The following is a 21043-nucleotide window of genomic DNA, read 5'->3' as shown; positions in this document are numbered from 1 at the left end:
ACGAATATAAATTGTGATAAAAATTAATAATCTAAGTAGGTTAATATAATTTGAGCAATAAGTTTGATTAAATAAAAAAATAAAAAAGTTTTATATATTTTTTCATGAGTGCACAAGTTTAAGTTTATAGTAATTTTTATATAATTTTGATATAAATGAATTTGTGCGCACATGGACTATTTGTTTACATTATTTGTTCATAGTATATGTTTCTATTTGTATGATATTTGATGGATGCATAATGTTTTTGATATCAAAGAAGTATTTTAGCTTTTAGTTGTATAGATTCATGCACTGTGTGACTGCACTTTAAGAGAATTAGTTAGCAAAGACTATAAATTATTTAATTGAATAATTAATTGTTTTGATAATTGACTGTAATATTCGTATATAAGGAGGTGATTTTTTGGTAATAAATTGTTTCACTGAAGGCGAATGGCCGAGGTACCAGGACGTGTAATAAAAAGTTAAAAGCATTTCTGTGAACGTTTTTTTCTTCATGGTTATGCTGTTGATACTTTTTCTTGAGAAGTGAGTTATTTTGGTGGTTGGAAGGAGTTTGTATTTTTTGTGAAGAACCTCGTCAGTCAGATTTGGTGGTTCAAATGGAGCAAGTGTTAGCTTCTCTATCACAAAATTAAGATCCCAAGGAGAGGCTACCGGTTTACTTGAAGGCCTCTTCTGCAGAACTCCTTTCAAGATCATTTTGACATAAGACTGCCCTGAAAGAGGAGGATCCATGGGCAGACATATAGTAATAAGAAAGGACATACAACAGTAACTCATACAAACATTGTAAAATCAGAGGACAAAATAGGCCTGAATGGGCGATGGCTATATTGTTGGCACCAACTAGAAAAACCTATGTCATTTGCTAACATATTATTTTCTAGTAGCAGGCTTTCTTGCCTCCATTAGTAACTGCAGCACATCCTCAGTAAACAGGTGCCTAAAAGGAATTAAGACTATCATCCAAGTAGTTAACTGAAGATGACTGATTTTGGACTGCATCAAATGCTCCTGCCCTTGTGTAAGGGGATCCAGTTTATGAGGAAGTTTGTGGTAATTGTGCATGTCCATTTCGGAAAGAAGGGAGAACCAAAGTTGCCAGGGCCAGAATGGAAACATCACAATAATCATGAGGGATTCCTTCTGAATATTCAGATGTACCTTGGATATTAGTGGAAGGGATGGAAAAGCATACAGGAACATTCCAGTCCAAAGAAATTAAAAGAAAAGGCATCTGTCTACCATTCCTTTTTGAACAGAGTCCTGCAATAGAATATTGCCAGTTGTTTGTTTAAAGAGAAGGCAAAACGGTCTACTGGAGGAGCTCCCCTCAAATTAATCAAATCTTGGAAGACCTCCTGACCTAGTTTCCATTTATGATGATCTGTTCTGGTCCTGTTCAGCTTGTCCACCACACAATTTGCTGGGAGAGAACGTAGGATGTCTGTAGAGTGAGATTCTATTGTGAATCTACATCCCAAGCTAACACGGTTAGTATGCAAAGGGTATAACCTGGTTTCCTCTTGCTTGTTGATATGCCCCATAGCTGTGGTATTGTCTGAAATCATTTGAAGAGGTCTCAGGGACAAAAGATGGTTCAGAAAGTTGAGCGCCTTTATCAGAGCAAACATCTCTTAGACATTTATGTGCTTGCATCTGCCATTGATGTCCTACACCCCCTTTCATCCCTCCTAAAAATGCTCCTCAAGCAAAATCTGAATTGTCAGTGGTAAATGACTACTGTGAGGCATGGAGGGAGAAAGAAACACTTGGATTTAAGGATATCTGTTGTCTCCACTAAAAGATCTCTTTTCTAACAAACCTCAGCACTGGGATTTGAAAAGATAAAAGGTGTTGATACTGGGACAAATGAGGTTTCAGATACCACTGTATCTTTCTCATGTGGAGTCTTGCCAGGGTTATCATCAGAATCATAGGTGCCATGAAACCCAAAATCCTGAGGTATTCCCTCAAAGTGATCGAAGAGTGGAAAACCTTAGAAACCGGTCTAAATAAAGATCTATTTTTTTCCTATGGAAGAAAAGCTCTTTGGACTTAAGTGTAACATCCCACGAACACAATCCTATGTGACAGAGTAAAAAAAAAACTTTTGAATGCTCTCTTGGAATCCCAGCTTGTGTTAAGAGCTCTCACACCCAGGACAGAGATTCCTAACACATTGAAAAAGACTCTGCAAAGTAAGCAAATTGTCTAAATATGGAAAAAGTGGAGACCCTGTAGACTGCAATGAGCTGCATCTTGATCTAGACACCTTGTAAACACTCCTGGTGCAGTGGATAGTCCAAAGGGTAAGGAAGAGAACTGAAAATATGATCCAGAAACAAAACCTTTGCAACAGTAAAGGTTATGAAGACATAAATGGGTGAAATTCTTAGTATAATTGTGTAAAATACTCACTATAACAATAGATAATATGAATCTATGTATGTCTTTGCTGTATGGATGTGAAGAGGAACAGGTGCAAACAAGAGAGTCTGATCAGGGGGAAGAGGAATGACCTCTCACAAAGGAGGAATTTCTTGCTACTGCCCTCTATAACTCTGATGAATGATTTTCAGAACCCATTTGTCTGAAAAAAGAAGTTATGTCTAACCATAACGTTCCATCTGTGTTGTTGATCATCCATTCATCACTGATGGGAATTAGAACCGTAATGGCCATATAGCAACTAGCGTCAGCCAAAAACTCTCGAGCTAAGCTTTTACCCATGATACCCTTCTCCCTGTTACCTCAGATCGAGTTTGCCCTTTATCAGTAAAGCAGAGGAAGTTTCTGTGCAAGTGCCCTAAGACAGCACTTGGACCCAAAGTATCCCCCAGAAGCCTTTGGAGGGGGATGGAGGGTGGGATGTGATAAATGGATGAAGATCAACAACACAGATGGAACATTATGGTAAGACATAACTTCTTTATCTGATGTTGGTAATCTTCATCCTATTCATCACTGATGGGACAGAATTCCCAGCTACCTTTGTTCCCTGGGTGGCCCTCATGGAAGAATATTCCTGAGCACCATAGAGCCAAAGGATCCTCTACCCCTGGAGATCAGATCCAGTTTGTAATGAGTAATAAATGTATGAGGAGAAACCCAGGTTGCTGCTGCACAGACATTGTCCATGGAGGCTTAGGATGAAAGGCTACAGAAGTTGCCATCGACCTGGTAGAATGGGCTTTGCTTTTCTGTGGTATAGGCTTTTTCTCAAGATGATAAATGTACAGTATGCAATCTCTAAGCCATTTAGATAAGGTCAATTTAGAAACAGAATTTCCCACTTTAGGGCCAGAAAAGGAAAGGAATAGTTGTCTGATTTATGCATTGTCTTAGTCCTGTCAAGGTAAAATCTCAATTGTCTATGTACATCCAAGGAATGCAGACAGTATTCCCCTTTGTTAGTAAAATTCGGGAAAAATATTGGAAGGTCAATAGTTTGATTGATGGAGAAATCCGAAATTACTTTGGGGAGAAAGGTAGGGTTTGACGGAATGATACTCTGTCCTTATGAAAGATGAGATAGGGCCGATTAATGCATAGAGCATGGAGCTCTAAAATACATCTAGCTGACGTGATGGCGACTAGAAAAAGTGACTTCCATGATAAGAATTTGATGTCACATTTCGCTGTAGGCTTGAAGGGGGGAGGGGGTTGAGTCAAAGACTGAAGAACTAAAGTGAGGTTCCATGGTTCAATGGGTTGTTTCATAGGAGGTCTGATGTGAGAGACTCCCTTCAGAAATGTTTTGCATAAACGGTGAGTAATCAGGGGAGAGGTTCCAAAACCATTATGAAAGTCTGAAATAGCAGCTAGATGAACTCGTATGGCTGAGGCTGCAGCTTCATTTTTGAAAAATTTTGATAAAGAGTGAAGGACTACCATAACTGGAACTGAAAAAGGATCTAGATTAATTTTCTTAGACAAAATAGAGACTCTCTTCCATTTGTCTAGACAGAGTTTTCTGATGGATGGTTTGTGTGAGGCCAGAACAATATCACATACTGGAGAAGAAAGGTTATCCTGCCTGGCGATTAACAGAAGTGGAGAAACCAAGCTGTCAGCTTGAGACTGGTGAGGTTAGGATGACTCAACCCCTGGGGGTGAGAGATCAGGAGATGGATCCAGAATCCATCGTCAGCATAACAGGTGAGGCCGGAGGAAATGGAACCATACCTGTCGAGGCCAATAAGGGGCTATGAGGATCACTTTGCTTTTCAACCGAAGTGCTTTCTTTAAAAATTGGGGAATCAGAGGAATGGGGAGATAGGCATACAGAAGCCCCGTGGGCCAATCATGGATCAGAGCATCCCTTGGGGACTCCCTCTGCAGGGGAATTAGGGCGACATAGCTACTGCATTTGTGGTGCGATGGAGAAGTGAATGGGTCACAGCAAGTCTGGCCCCAGCGGTTGAAAATTTTTGCTGCTTATTTTGGGATTGAGGAATTACTCGTGAGGTAGGAGAATATATCTGCTCAACTCGTCCACAATCAAGTTGGAATCCCCTGGGGTATGCATTGCTATCAGAAAACAGTTGGAAGCTATCGCCGACTGCCAAATTCTCATGGCCTCTCGACATAAGGGGTAAGACTAGGTTCCTCTTTGTTTGTTGATATACCAGACTACCGACGTTGTCTGATTGAATTGCAATCATCCCAGAAGGAAGAACAGATTGGAATGCTTGCAATGCTAAAACCACTGCCCTCAGTTCTAGAACACTGACATGCAAGTTGGCCTCTGTTGTGGACCATGTGCCTTGGACTGTCATACACTGAAAATGACCCCCCCCCCCCGCCCTATAAGGGAAGCATCCATGGTCACAGTGGCCTTGGGTTGAGAGAGGTGGAAAGGGCGGCTCCAAAGTTCTGTCTCTGGCCTCATCCACCAAAACAGGTCCTGTTTGCAACAATTGGTTATTAGAACCTGAAAACTGAGGGGGTGATGATTTGGGAACCACTGAGATATTAGAAGCCAATGAAGTATCCTCATATGAAGTTTTGCAAGAGGCACTACTGGAATAGCAGCTGCCATGGATCCTTGGAGTTGAAAGACTTCCCCTGCTGAAGATTTGTTTTGGCAGAGTATCACCTAGAGCTGAAGTCTCAGTTTTTGTAACCTGTGATGTGGTGAGACTCTACACAGGAGCGGGTGTCGAAACCTGCTCCTATAAACTCTATGGACTGGGTCGGAGTAAGATTGGATTTCTCCCAATTTATCATTATTCCCAATAGTCTCACTAGGGAAAGAGTGCATCTCAAGGCTGTTATCAATTGATGCTTGGTGGGGGTGGTAATGTGCCAATCGTCCAAATATGGAAACACCCAGAAATCTTGCAGACTCAAGTGAGCTGTGCATCCAGGAATAAATGATGCTATATCCATTAGAGCCATACTGGAATCTAAAATGTGATGTAAGTTGATTTTATTGTATAGAATTTTAGCTACCAAGCAGTTTTTACTTAAAGGTGAAACACAGATATACAATTGATTAAGTTATTGTATTTTATTTTATCATATATATATTTTTAATATGACATTTACATATATTTAGTACTGAGCACTTTAAAAGTGATGTGGTTAAGAGTTAATTATTTGATTAGGTGCAGGTGCCTATTAGTTTACTACATTATTTAAGCAACAGTGAATCTCAAGTCAGTGTTCTGATGAAGTCTATATTGTAGATGAAAGCGCTTAACTATTGCAGTATTTTTATTTAACAAAACTGCCAATAAAGTCTTGTAATTCTATGTCTTGTGGCAGATTTTTGGATCCGGACACCCCATCCAGCAGATTTGTGTAGTATTTCATTACTGCCATGCACTTGTTGAACACTCTGGGGGCTGTATAGAGTCCGAATGGCAGAGCATGCGATTGGTAGTGATTGGCTCCTAGCTAAAAGCGAAGTAGTCTCTGGGAGCAGTTGTCCATTCTGATGTGGTAATACGCACCTTGGAGATCCATGGAGCACATCCAATCTCCGTTTCCCAGGAATGGAAGAATGGACTGAACCATAACCATCCAGAATTTTGATTGGTTGACAGATTTGTTTAAATTGCTGAGATCCAAAATTGGTCTCCAGTCCCCTATCTTTTTTGGCACCAAAAAGAATGGTGAGTAGAATCCAGATCCGCATTGGTCTGGTGGGACTGTTTGGATTACGTTTTTTTTTTTGACACAGCTTTTTTATTTGTATAGCTGCTTCTTCCCTTTGACTGAGTGGAACGTCGGGAAGTCGTGTAGAAGGTTTTGGGTAAACATTTAGGGGAATAGTGTAGCCTCTGGTGATAATCTTCTACACACAACGGTCGGACGTTATAGATTGTCAGGCAGTGTGGTGCAGAGAGAAATGTCCCCGGACTGCTTCCAGAGGAAACTAATTGGGCCACTCTTCAGGACCACTGGTAGGACTGTCCAGAGAAAGAATCTTTGGGTCCCTGGTTATGTGGGCCCCCTTTGCCTCAGTATGTGCATCTTCCAGAAGAGTTACCCCTTTGGCCCCTGAGGGTATACTGGCCATGTGTGTCATGAAAAGGACCTTGAGATTTTTTTGTGCCACAACTTCCCACTCCTCTGGATCCTGGAGATGGAGTGCTGCAGAGTGGAGAAGCGTACATCTATGGCAGACAGGGTCTTGCTGTCCTCTTCACACCTGGCTAGAGTCTCCTTCACTTTAGGACCAAACAGAAAAGAGGCTTCAACTGGAGTATTCAGGAAGACTTAAAGGGTCTGTGAAATTACAAAGGAGCATCCAGGCATGCTGTCTCATTACTATGCCTGAACCCACAGCTCTGGCCACCCCTTTGATTGCATTTGATATTAACCTCATGGATGAGTTAGAGAAGGATTCCAAGGTCGCGAGCTGCAAGGCTACTTTGTCACTAACCTCATCAGATACCTGTCCTAAAAGAGTTGCAGAGAGTTCGGAAATTAAACCTCTTTGGAGTCTCGTAAAATGTGCCGAATAGTTCAAGAACCGTATAGAAAAGGTCGATGATGCAAACACTCACTTTCTCAATCTGCCCACTGCCCAGGACTCTCTGTTGGGTGGGTGAACAGTCTGACTCTCTTTGGGGAGTTCCTTTTCGTGGCTGCCGCCACCACTATAGCATCAACTGGTAAACCCTTAGACCAATGAGGGCACTCCTTGGGAGGAGATAGGATTTTATCTGGTCTCCTAGGGATCGGCTCCACAGAATCAGGATTCTTCCAAGGGTGCTGCACCATGAGTTCAACTACCTCATCTGTAGGCGGGGTCACCCAAGAGGTAGATGGTCAGGCATGGAAAGCCTGCAGAAAGACAGACTCCTCGGAGAAAGGATTGGTGGACTTCCAGTCACCTCTCTGTTTTAACATTTCAAGGATGTCTCCGAAGGAGCTATTATCAGGAGGAGACCGTGGGGACCCTTCCCCTTCATTGAAGCCCATATCCTAAGTCAGAGACTCCTCAGGGGAATCTACATGCTTCCTCTTGCACGACTTCCACGGGGGCTTCTTAGGAGGACTCAGAAAAAGGGGCATCCTGCAATAGGGTCTTCTGCGGCTCTCATACCCAATATCCTGGGGCAGTGGCTTGTGTCAGCTGCAGCTCAGAGGGAAGGGGTTTCTGGGGTTCTGACATTGGAGGAATGCTTCCTGAAGCAAGTGCTGTCTCCATCGCCCAGAAAGTGAGTCTGCCTGAAGAAGGATGGGAGCCCAGAACCAAGAAAGACAACCTTGGAACCGGGGTCACCCCCGCTCCACTCAACCCACCTCCAAGGAGGGAGTCTCAAGAAGAATAGGAGCTGACAGAGCTCTTGGCACCATAGATGGAACCATAGATGCTGCTGGAACAGTACTTGCCGGCAAAGACCACGCGACCCAATCCTGAACTTGAGGAAGATTCTGTTCCGATGATACTGAAGACCAAAGAGCCTGTCCCGAGGCCATAATGAGGTCTACTACTGGCACTGAAACAGAGGGTTCTGAGAAGGCTGTCAGAGCTAGAGACTTTGAAACCTGAGAGGTCAAAGGAGGAGAGTATGATTGAGTTCTTGGAGAGACAGTTACAGATACGGCAAATGGATGAGTCTTGGATGGAGTGGGAATCCCCCTAGCTGTCAGCAGCTGATCCACAAGGTACACCACATCAAGTTCTGAAAGGCTCCTGGTAGATCTAATGGACACTCCTGATGGGAAGTCTGGACGCTCTAGGAAGGGACTATATATTTGTCCTAGAAAGGGGTCCACCGATGGGGAGTATTGGGTCCATGCACTAATGTCTAATGGCACCGTTGTCTCTAGTTTGGAGACAGGGAGAATAGGAACCGAAGATATGCTCAGAACCACAGCGGCACTTGGTGCTGAAGAGGAGGAAGCAGTTAGCGGAGCATCAAATGTCAGCACTGTGGACAAAGTCGGTGCCAAAACAGACACCAAAAGCGGTATAACAGTTGACGGAACCAGGGACGGTGCCAAGGCGATAAGCCTAGGTTCCAGAGACATTTTAGGTATTTTTGACTTAGTAGGCTTAGTTCAGGTCTAGGTTTAGGTCACCAGAGGGTGAAGAGGGTACAGAATGTGGTCTTTTCCTGTCTTTTCTGGGAGGGGAGCCCTCCACCACAGAAAGAGCCTCTGAAAAGGGCATCTTTAGGAGGCCCTTCTGGATCAACTTGTTTTTCCATTCATTTAGCGTGCGCTGACTGAAACCTTTGCAAACAGAGCTGCACCGAGAGATGGGGCACCCCCAAACAAGATACACAATCATGTAAGTCACTGTTAGGCATTTTCCTACTACAAATATGGCACTGTTTGAAACTAGAAATAGCTTTCTTCTCAGACATAATGAAGCACCCAGAAAATTCACGGGTTGTAAAAGAAAAAGGGAGAGGTTTTTTTTGTAAAGGTAGGAGAGAAAGAAAGAAATACCAGCAATGGTATTAAAGAAATACTCCAAGGGGTAGGGAGAAAGGCCATACCACCAATGGTACCAAGACTACCAACAGGTATAAAGAAAAGGGGGTTAAAAGGTTTAGCAGTAGAGCTCGAACAGTAAGGGTATGTAGAAAGGGTAGAGAGAAAAAGAATAAAGCACTCACTAAAGAACAAATGGCAGTAAAAGTCAAAAAAGTTAAACTTAGCTTGAGAGCTGGCTTGAACGCTGCTTTATGGCAACATGGCAAACGAGATCTGGGGCAACAGAGAGAAGGGTATCATGGGTAAAATCTTAGCTCGAGAGTTATTGGCTGGCGCTAGGTTGATATATGGCCGGCACGGTTCCGAGGCTGAAACCGATTCCCATCAGTGATGAATGAGATGAAGATTCACAGCATCAGATCAATCTGTTGCCAAAGAGAAAAATGGAGATTCAGACTTTCTGGAACAAAAAAAGGGGGCCATGGAAGGAGGGGGTCACAAGGTATCTTAAATCATCATTTAGACCCTCCAGTCTGTTCTTGGTCTTGGGATGTTCTAGACTTCTCTTTGGAACCACCTTGCCATTTCTTCTTAAATCAGGACAGAAAGCACACAAACATCAGCTAAAACCTGGTAACGTATAAAAAAGTAAGATACAACCAAACAAGAACGATCCTGGAATAATCCAACACCACTCGAACTAATAAAGAACAAGGTTGCCACAAGAATACACCCAATAAAATTCTTTATTAGCGCTTTCGTCTCCAGTCAGAAAACTTCATCAGATAACAAACATTGCAGCCAACCTCACCCCATTTTTATACTTCCACAATCATGACTTCACTTCCAGTAAAATTAAAATACAATTCATGTAAAAACCACATCAATAACCATGATATTACAATATTATACACCATGAACACTGTAAATATAGTCAATCAACAGATTTAAATGATGGCCTAATAATTTACATATAAAATTCAGATTTTAATCTCAATATAGAGCTGATGGATATAGCACTATTTAGCCCAGGATATTCTGAGGCATTAGCTCTCAGCTGCCATTTCAATTCCTTTTGTTCCAAAAAAATCATTAAGGGCCACCTCTTTCCCCTACAATGGCTTGATCTATGATGGTAAAACTAAACTTATGTCCTTCATGTGAAAGAATATGTGCAGCCAGGGCTTTTTTCATGTCTTTTTTATGTATATCATAATTATGTTGGTAAATGCGTGTCCTTAAAGCATTGATAGTTTTCCCTATATAAAAACAGGGACATAACACATTGCCAGATATACAAACCCTTTGCTGCTGCATGTATACTTCCTAGGTAAGTAATACTTACCAAAGTGTGGAATATATACTTCCTTCCCTTCTTTGATGTCCCTACATTAAAGGCAAAACTCACATTTAACCATTCCTTCTCCTCTCTTTCCATATCTCTTCCAGTTTTTCTCTAGAATATTTTTAAAATTCTCTTTTCTATATAAAATTCTGGGTGCCATCCCTACTACTTTTAAATAATCTTGGTTGGCTCTAAAATATTCCAGTTCTGCCACAAAATCTTCTTGATATCAAAAAATTGATTATTAAATCTGAAAATGGCAGATTTTCTAGATATCTCCCCTTCCTGTCTGTTCACCCTGCCAATAACCAAAGTTTTCCCCAATAAGGGCTGGAATAAACCTTGTGCTCTCTTTGTTTTCACTTCTATGAAAATATTATCAACGAAGTCACTCGGGTAGTCCCTCCTGACTAACATATTTTTTAATACACTGAGTTGTTCAAGGAATTCAACATCCCCTGAAACCATTCTCCCAATACGTACCCCCTGCCCCTTTACTAGGGACTTCTTTTGATGTATAGGATAACAACTTTTAAAATCCAGGAGGGTATTGGAATATGTAGGCTTCCAATATATATTTGATATAAATTCCTTGGCATCATATTTCCTGGATCTTTTATGGTCGCTTTTTGGATGACATTATTGTTTTTTGGAAAAATGGTTAACAGGAATTGAATGAATTTTTAGATTTCATTAATTCCAGTACCAATTTCTTGGAATTTACCAGCAATATTTGGGAGGACAAGGTAGACTATTTAGATATCAGCATATCCAAGAAATAAGATACCAAGGAATTTATATCAAATATATATAGGAAGCCTACATATTCCAATACATTTACACTGAGAAGGACACTGTATCTTGCTATACCCGACAAGCTTATGAAGTCACCCTCATGTATAAAAGGGACACTTGAGCATCTACCACACTTTGACATCTTAGGACTTTTAGTAGTTATACCTTCAATACTTTTTTGGTATTCCAAATAATTTTTATGTTCCTGTCTCTCCAGAATGTAACAATAGGTCTTGAGCCTTGCTTAGCCATATTTAAACCACCCATTTCCAAAATTCTCCAATTGGCCATCAACACCACTTTTACCACCCTACCCTCCTGGCTGTATGTTAAAATACAACCCTTACTAAATTTGATGTTTCTAACTACACTTGGCATTGTAGCCTCGTTATTTGTCCCACTATTAGATGGGATGAAAGTGTTTAGTTTTTGTTTATTGTATGTGGAAAATAAATTTTCTGTTTTGTGGAAATGTTTGGAGGTTATTCTTATCTTTACAGTAATTTACAAGACGGAGGAAGTCCATACACCACCTCGGTAGTTTTGTGGATTTATTTTATTTGATTTTGAGACTAAGAAGCTAAGAAGTGCTGCTATTTTTCTTTCATTCTCTAACTGAGAAGTCATGAAATCCTGCCATGTTTATTTCCTGATTGGAAGTATACAATAAACCTGCAATTTTTTAATATAACACAGGGTTTTTGGTGTTTTATATATGTGTATGTGTGTGTGATATATATATATATATATATATATATATATGTATATTGGCAGAATGTTGACCGTTCAGAATGCCGACTTTCATATGGCCAACACCATATGATCGACAATCGAAAAGACCGACATCCTGAAATAGCACCATTTAACTACTTGTAAAAACAGTAAAACTGCACCCCCCCCACACCCACTGCTACTTATATATTCTCACTCCGAGATCTCACTACAGTGCAGGAAAGGGGAATGTCTCAGTCCCGCACTGTAGCGGGATCTCCGCTATCATTTATCGGAATTTCAAACGTTCGCTCATATGGTGTCAGCCAAATGAAGGGTTCCCATATATATATATATATATATATATATATATATATATATATATATATATATATATATACACACACACACATAATATATATATATATATATATATATATATATATATATACACACACACACACATAGGGAGAATTGCAACTATTGTGGTAATTTAGGGGAAAAAAACATTTTTGACCTTTCTTAAAACACTGCAGAAAACTTTGATGCAGTGACTTAAACATCTCAGTATGATATAAAGCAACCGAAACTAAAATTCTAAAAGAGGGATTTTTCATTTTTGCAATTAAGTGACATTAATATTTTTGTAATAGTTGAAGATGTAGTCTGTCCTACAACATCATGCATGTCAGGAAGAATTGTCCCACTCTGAATATCTGAATAGGTGGCAACCTTAGCCATTGGAGAAGAAATATTTTTCCACTGAAATCTGGAGGCATGGCTGTTACAAAGTCTGAATTCTATTATTCCAAAAAGTTCACTGCTTTGTATAATAATTCAAGATGAAAAGAGAAGAGCAAGCATAGCAGCATTTCAAAACTCTCACTGCCAGGACAGCCTTAGTATTGCCAGTATATAACAAAGCATGCATGCAAAAAAATTTACATATTAAGCATATTGGGGTAATTCTGTTTTACCTACCTTATGAATCTGATCAAGTTCAGCCTCCTTTCGACTTGTTCTTTTTACATAACCACTTCTGATAGCTGTCTGGGGCCTTGGAGGAGTTATTCGTGGCTGGGTAACAAACTCTGGTAAGGATGCTTCCAACTCTAGTAATCCTGAAAAGAAAATATAGTACAATGTAGTATGAAAGTGCTGTTCTGTGAGGTACTCACCATAATAGTAGATAAATGAATCAGAACGTCTTCAGTTTAGCCTTTGTTAAATACAGCTCATTTAATGGTAGTTTGTCTTCAGCAAGTTTTCTGTTAAGCAGCAGCTCATGAATCATAACTAGCTGGCTGTGCTGTCCTTCACTATACGTCAGTGGTTGTCAGGCAGCCACAGGCCAGAACACCCAGATCTCAAACATGAAACCCTAGAAAAAATAAATCCCAATCTATGCATGACAGAAATTATATATGGACACCCATGCTTGCCAAACAAATACAAGAATGTTTGTCACATATCATTCTCAGCCACCCACTCCAGCCAGTGAAACAAAAAAGAAGTACTCACCATAATCCTCCATTTGTGTTGTCCATTTTCATTCTTTCGCAATGAATGGGGTTCAGATCGAATCCTCAGATCCGACTCGTCCACTTACTAAAGATTCTAGGATCCAAATCTTGAGCTCCTCCCTTACCCACAATGCCCCTGACCATTACAACACCTCAGATTGACTTTGCTGCTATTATGTACATTATACTCAAAAAGACAATAGCAATGCTATGACAGGAAAGTGATAGCAGAAGAAACAGGAGCTCAAACAGGAACTATAGTTCCTAACAACACTTCCATCAGGTCTCTCCCTAGGACAAAGGACAGGGAGAAGGAGGGGGGGGGAGTTGAGGAAGAATGAAAATGGACAACACAGATGGAACGTTATGGTGAGTACATAACTTCTTTATCTGATATTATCATTTTTATTCGTTCCTCAATGAATGAGACAGAGTTCCCAGCTACAGTGACCTTGGGTGGCCCTCATGGAAGGATGTTCAGGAGCACTGCTGAACCAAAAGCAGTGCTTTTTCTGGAAATAATGTCCAATTTGTAATGCACAATAAAGATATGAGTATTAGACTAAGTGGCAGCTGCACAAATATCAATAGAGGCTCTAGCCCAAAAGGCTGCCAATGTAGACATTGACCTGGTTGAATGTGCTTTCAGTTGTTTAGTTAAGGCAATACTTCTCAAGTAATAAACATAGGAAATACAATCTATTATTCATTTAGCCAGTGTAGTTTTTGAAAATGGTTATCCCAATCTTTTACTAGTGAAAGAGACAAATAACGGTCAGTTTTCTAAATTCCTTGGTCCTGTGGAGGTGAAAGTTAAGTTGCCTATGTACATCAAAAAGATAAAGGTGTATTCACCTTTGTTTCCAAAATTAGGAAAGAAAACTGGAAAATTGATGATCTGATTGATATTGGTTTCAGAGGCAATTTTTGGTAGGAAAGAAGGATTTGTATGTAAAGTAACCCTGTCATTGTGAAATACCAAATACAGCGGTTTGGAAGATGGTGCTTGTAGTTCAGATACTCGTATTGTAGAAGTTATAGCTACCAAAAATACAATTTTCCAAGAAATAAATTTGAGATCCATGTAAGCTGATGGTTCAAAGGGGGAAGAGTACTACATTTTGCAAAGCCATACTGAGATCCCAAGATGGAAGAGGGTCCATTATTGGAGGTCTAAGTAAGAAGGTACCCTTAAGAAAGGCCTTACATATTTCTGATGATGCTAAAGGAGAAGCATTATCACTGATGTGATAGCTCAAGATGGCTGCAAACTGGACTTCAATAGGGGAAAAACTTGCTCCACTCTGGAAAATCGAGGCAAGGAAATCTAAAACAGTTGGAAGCAGAGTGATAAATGGATCTAATTCTCTCTGATGAGCCCAAAGAGAAAACTTTTTCCATTTACTTTTGAGAACTTTTCTCAGTGAAGGTTTATGAGAAGAGACTAGGATTTTTTGGACTGGGGAGGAAAGCCAGGAATGTCTAGCCATCATCAGAAGTGGAGAAACCATGCAGTCAACTTGAGGCCTGCAATATGTGGGTGACGTGCCTTGATGGGTGAGATAGGAGGTCTGGACTGGGATCCAGCATCCAAGGGGGACGTACTAAATGAGACCAAAGTAAGGGGAATCACACTTGTCGAGACCAGAAGGAGGAGTACTCTACTCTTCAACAGAAGTGCTTTCTGATGAAACTTGGGGAGGATAAGCTTAAAGGAGACCACAGAGCTAAATATGGACTAGAGCATCTCTCTGTGACTGTCCCTGAGGTGGGATAAGGGCAAAGAACCTGCTGTATTTGTTGTTGAGGGAGATGCAAAAAGGTCACAGTGAGTTTGACCCTATGAGTGGAAGATCATGTTTGTCACTGATTGGTTGACAGACCACTTGTGAGGCATGAGGATGGTCAAGCTGAGTTTGTCTGCTAGAATGTTGCATTTCCCCAGTATGTGCATCACTACAAGAAAACAGTTGGATGAGATCGCCCATTGCCACACTCTCATTGCTTCTCAAGAAAGGGGGTAGGAATTGTTTACCCCAGTTTGTTGATGTACCAGACTAGTAACATGTTGTCCATTTGTATTGCAATAGTCCCTAGAGGGAAAAAGCTCTGAAAAGCCTGCAATGCTAGAAGCACTGCTCTGATCTCTAGGACACTTACATGCAAATTGATCTATTGTAGGGACCATGTTCCTTGAACAGTCCATCCTGAGCATTGTCCAGCCCCACCCTAACACGGAGGCATCAGTGGTCAATGTGGCACTGGGGGGGGGGAGGTTGGATAAAATGACAACCTTGATCGATCTCTTCAGAATGGACCCACCAAAGAAGAGAATTTCTGCACATTTGAGACAATTTTATTGGGAGACTCGAGGGATAACGATGAAAGGACCATTGCAACGCTAGGGTCCGCTGGAGAATTCTCATGTGTAAGTGGGCAGTGGGAATCAGAATTATAGTTGCAGCCATCGGCCCTACTGCTTTGAGGATCAGTCTTGTTGGGGGAGTTGAAATGGAAAAAAACGTTTGACGTGTGTTTTCAATGTAAGAATTCTGTTCTGAGGCAAAAGGGCTAGACAGCTGACTGTGTCTAAGTGAGCCTCTATAAAGTCTGTAACTTGAACTGGTTGAAGATGAGATTTGTGCATGATGATGGTGATTCCCAGTGAGAGTGACAGTTGAAGCAAATAATCTTTGGCTTTTACTAGTAGATGCCTGGTTGGTGTAGTAAGGATCCAGTTGTCTAAACAGAGAAACACTCTGAATCCAAGCAGCCTCTGCTACCGCTGCCATGCATTTGATTACCACCCTCCCTGGCAGCTGTGGTGAGACCAAAGGGCATAAGGACTGACTCCCACCTGGAAGCACAGACAGCTATCAAGGGCACCTGTTTCATTTTGATGTGATAGTACTCGTCTTGAATATCGATTGAGCACATCCAGTCATCCTTTTGAAGAAGGGGCAGAATGGACTGAACCATGCCTATCTGGAATTTGGAATTTTTTACAAACTGGTGCAAATAGCTAAGATCCAAAACAGGTCTCAGGTCCCCTGCCTTTTTTGGCACTGAAAAGAACCTTGAGTAAATTCCAGATTCTGTTTCATCTGGTGGGATCTCCTGGATGACTCTTTTGTCTAGCAACTTTGTAATTTCTTGAGCTGCTAACTCCCTCTGATTGTGTAGAACATTGGGGAGAATCTTCCATGGTTTTACTGGAATTTATAAAAAGGGAATGAAATATTGTCTGGATATGATCCTTTGCACCCAAAGGTAATTTCTGATGGCAAACCAGGCGTGTTGGTGCAAATATAAGTGCTCCCCTGACTGCCTCCAGAAATGGACAGTTGGGCAACCTTTCAGGAACGCTGAAAGGATCTGTCCGAGAAAGAATCTTGAGTTCCTTGGTTCTGCAGAACCCCTCTGCCACATGGGCAATGTCTGCCACTGTAGTTATTTTCCCCACTGCCTCTGGGGGAAAATTCTCTGCGTGACTCCTGGAAAGGACCTTGAGGTTTCTTGAACCACAGTTTCTTACCTCTCTGTTGGTTCTTGGAAAAGCATCTCTGCGGGGTAGAAAAGCGAATTCCCATGGCAGGCCAGCCCTTTCCATCCTGTTCACTGTGGGAGAGAGTCTCTTTCACTGCTGGCCCAAACAAGGATGATCCATCAAAGATAACATTGATGAATAATGCCTTGAAGGGTTCCACGAAATCACACAGATGCATCCAGGCATGTCTCCTTATGGCTATGCCTGAGCTGACCACCCTTGAGGTACCTTCAGAGGCATGTGAGATCAACCACATGAATGCATTTGTAAACGATTGCAGGGTAGTCACGCACAAGGAAAAGGACTTCTGTCCCTCTGCAGACATGGACTGTGAGGCAGAATTACAGTTTTCCTTTATCAAGTACCTCTGTAATCTGGGGAAATGTGCCAGGTAGTTCAGCAATTGCAGGGCAAATGTTGCTGACCCATACAACTGCTTCCTAAATCTGTCCAAAGCCCTAGACTCCCTGTTAAGGGGATGGACAGTGGCAAGCTCCTTTTTGGTGGCTGCCAAAACAACAATGGCATTTACAGGGATCCCTTTTGTCCAGTATTGTCTATCAGCTGAGCCACTTGATATTTTGTCAGGATGTTTTGGAATAGGTTCTATGGAGTCTGGTTCCTTCCATACCATGGGGGTGACAAGATCTATAAGCTCATCCACAGAGGGAGTAACCTATGATGTAGACAGGCCAGACCCGAAGGCTTTGAAGAACACCAATTCCTCCTGGGAAGGGGTTTGGGAAGACCAACCACCTTTATGGCAAAGGATCTCTATGATATCGCCAAATCAGACATCTTCAGGTGGAGATCTAGGGGACCCTTCCCTCTCATCAAAGTCGATGTCTTCTGTGAGGGATTCCTTTGGGAAATCCAAGTGCTTCCTCTTGCATATCCTCTTCTGAGGGACCTCCTCAGTGGAATGTTCTGGAGAGGTATTTGTTCCTCGATGGAACTGTTTGGAACCTCTTCTAATCTGGCTATCCCTGAGGTGTAGGATGTGAAGGCTTGTATACAGGGTCCAGAGGAGGAGTAGGGTATGGATCCAAAAAAGGAAGAGTCGACACTACTCTAGGATGAGAGAAGCCCCTCTCCACCACCTCAAAGACAGAGAGGACCAGAGAGGCTGAGGACAATCCCACTGGAGCTGAGGGTCTCAGAGCAGATGATACCCGAGTCCCCCAAACCCCTGCTCCAGGAAGGAGTCACAGCCGAGCTATCAAGTGCCGAGGCTCCAAGAGGAAGCGACAGCTCTGAAAACTTCAGAGTCGAAGTCAGCCCCTCGGACATCAATCTGATGCTTCTACTCCAACAGACATTGTGCTCCAACAGTGTTGGAGCTGATTGGGTCAGGAAAGTAGCAGGACTCTAGGTTAAAACAACCTTCGGATCCGATGATTCAATTCCTGGGATTCTCAGATCCAAAGATTCTGAAATGGGTGATCGGACCAGAGGAGAAGTAATTATGGGTTGACAGGAAGGTTGACGGCTCACAGATCTAGTGGGAGACCGAGCTGGCAAAACTCCCATCTGGATCTGTGTTCTGATGAATTTCCTCAACCTCTTATCCACCTCTGCTTTGGAAAGACTACAGGAAGCTCTAACAGAAGAGGATGTGAAAGGTGGCCTTGAGGACTTCTTAGGTGTTTCCTGAAAGAAGAGAGACCTCAGTCTTGGAGACACCAGCTCCAGAGAGAAACTGGGAGCATGGAGCCAACGGGATGGAATAGTAGGCTGTGCCACATATGAAGGTTTCAGATCAGAAATCTTAAGAACCTTTTTGGAAGGTTCTACAGTAGATGTGTGTGGAGGAGTCTGGGCAGGACAGTACTTATGGTGCTCCATGGGCTCCTTTGGTTTTTGAGAGGGGGTTTGAGCCCCTAAAGAAGAAGTATAAGCAGGAAGGAGGCCTTGCAGAATGAGCTTGTTCCTCCTATCGCTTATTGCTCTCGCATTGAAGGCTGCACATATAGAACAAGAGGTATGCAGATATGCTGGGCCTAGACAATAAACACATCCCATGTGAGCATCAGAATTGGGAATCTTATTCCCACAGGAAGTGCATTTCTTAAATCCATAGATTTATCAGCCATACTAGAAAATACCAAAGTCTACAAAAAGAAAATAAATAAGGAAAGACTTTTTTTTTTTTTTTTTTTTTTTTTTTTAATCAGAGAGGAAAACTAACTCCAAAGGAGCTTGAGAAATTGCAATTCCAACTGTCTAGAAAAGCAGCAAACGTGGTCTTAGGTGTTATAGTAGTCACGGGCATTGTGGGTAAGGGAGGACCTTGAGATTCAGATCCTAGAATCTTTAGTAAATGGCTGAGTAGGATTTAAACTCCATTCACTGAGGAACAAATGAAAATGACAACTTCAGATTAGAGAAACTTGTTTTTAGAAATTGTCTACATGTAAAGATGGTAATTACACTAAGCCACAACAATGCATTTAAATGTAAATACTTAACAACATAGTTTTCAACTTCTTTGCTCAAGAATTATGTACAAAGCCAAAAATAATTGAAGTTACTCCAAGAGTTGTAAATATTACTCTAATTCACAAAAAGGGTTAAAAGAGCAACATCAACATACATTATTTTGAAGAATAATATAAAACTAATGACTGGCATTATAGAGTGATTTAACCTCGGTGACTTACAAGAAAGCCAAAAATGTCATGAGGGACAGAACAAAAATATGAGGCAGAATTAGGGTTGTTCTACAAAATCAAGGATGGTTGAGAACTATGCTTAACAGAGATAGCAAGAAAGGCTATAAAGTATGATAAAAACAGTCATTATGTTTAAAAAACTCAAGACTACATCCCTGAAATAAGCATAACTGGCATTAGAAAGTAAGTTGTGTAACATTTTGCCTTAACAGTGGATGTCCTTCTCTTTACTGTTGCAATATTCATAACCTATGGGATCTCCTGCTAAGGATAGCTCAATGTTTGGCCAGTATACCAAAGCCTTTAGTATTTATAGGCATTACATGTCACACATATGCTCCCCACACAAGGCATAGGGCATAAAGGTGACCTACAGAAGCAGACACTCAGAACTGAAAAAGCCCCAGGAGGAACAGAATGCCCCTAATAACAAGGAAAAACATGTGCATCCAGAAGGAGAAAAAGGAGAAGAGCCCCCTCAGTCAGGAAGTGAAGAAAGAACAGGCTAGAATTGAGGGGCCAGGAAGGAGGGAGCAAATACTGTAACAAAGAAGAGAAGGACATCTACTGCTATGGTAAGAGTTTATACAACTGTAACATATCCTTCTATATCACTGTTGCAGTATTCATAACCTAAGGGAGACTACAAAAGCTCAACAGGAAACCTGAGAGGAGGATTGCATGAAAGAGCCATCTAGAAACCCATGGATGATAGCCCTGCAAAAGCCAGCTCTGGCTCTGGCAATAACATCCAACTTGTAATGCTTAGCAAAAGTATGAACAGAGGACCAAGTAGCAGCCTCATGGATGGAATTGGTATCCAGACAACTGAAAAAAGCATCAGAGGAGGCAACAGCCCTGGTAGAATGAGACTTTACTGATGAAGAAAGATATTTACTATGAAAAGAATAACAAAAAGAAATGGCCATAGAAATTTAGGAAGAAATGGTTAGCTTAGAAACAGCCAAACCCAAAGACCTGTGATGACAGAAAACAAAAAGCTGCTCAGATTTCTGAATAACTTTAGTTTCATCCAAATAATATCTGAGCTGTCTATGCAAATCCAAGGTGTAAAGAACCTTCTTGATAGCAGACTGCAGAGAAAGAAAAAAAGGAAGAAAGAAGAATAAACTGAATAAGGGACAACTCATTGATGACCTTGGGCATAATAAAAGAAGTTATGCCTTGCCATAATGTTTCATCTGTGTTACTGATCTTCTTCCATTCATCACTGATGGGTTCGGTTCTGAGCCCCTCGGAACAGTGTCGGCCTAATACCAAACTCGCGTACACCAAAAACTCTCAAGCTAAGCTGCTACCCACAATGCCCTTATCCCTGTTACCTCAGATTGAGTTTGCATAAGACATATAGAAATAAAGCAGAGGCCATTTCTGCGCAAAAACCATGACACACCACAAGGACCCATGAGATCCACCAGGAACCTTTGGTGGGGGACAGAGGGTGAGATGTGATGAAAGGAAGAAGATCAACAACACAGATGGAACATTATGGTAAGACATAACTTCTTTATCTGATGTT

At 41.4% G+C, this 21043-nt stretch overlaps 1 protein-coding gene across 1 annotated transcript in view; it reads right to left on the bottom strand.

Annotated features, from left to right (window-relative positions):
• The window catches only part of CFAP91 (cilia and flagella associated protein 91), a 1839442-nt gene that overhangs the window by 916991 nt on the left and 901408 nt on the right, over positions 1-21043 (bottom strand). Inside the window, exon 10 of the mRNA XM_044071500.1 lies at positions 12743-12882. Within this exon, the coding sequence (XP_043927435.1) occupies positions 12743-12882 (140 nt within the window). The remainder of the gene's footprint in view (positions 1-12742; positions 12883-21043) is intronic.

This window comes from Protopterus annectens, chromosome 5.part0 (genome assembly GCF_019279795.1).
Source record: "Protopterus annectens isolate FY-2018-M chromosome 5.part0, PAN1.0, whole genome shotgun sequence".
Lineage (NCBI taxonomy): Eukaryota > Metazoa > Chordata > Ceratodontiformes > Protopteridae > Protopterus > Protopterus annectens.
The sequence above is the reverse complement of the archived record's forward strand: the minus strand, read 5'-3'. Positions and strand labels throughout refer to the sequence as shown.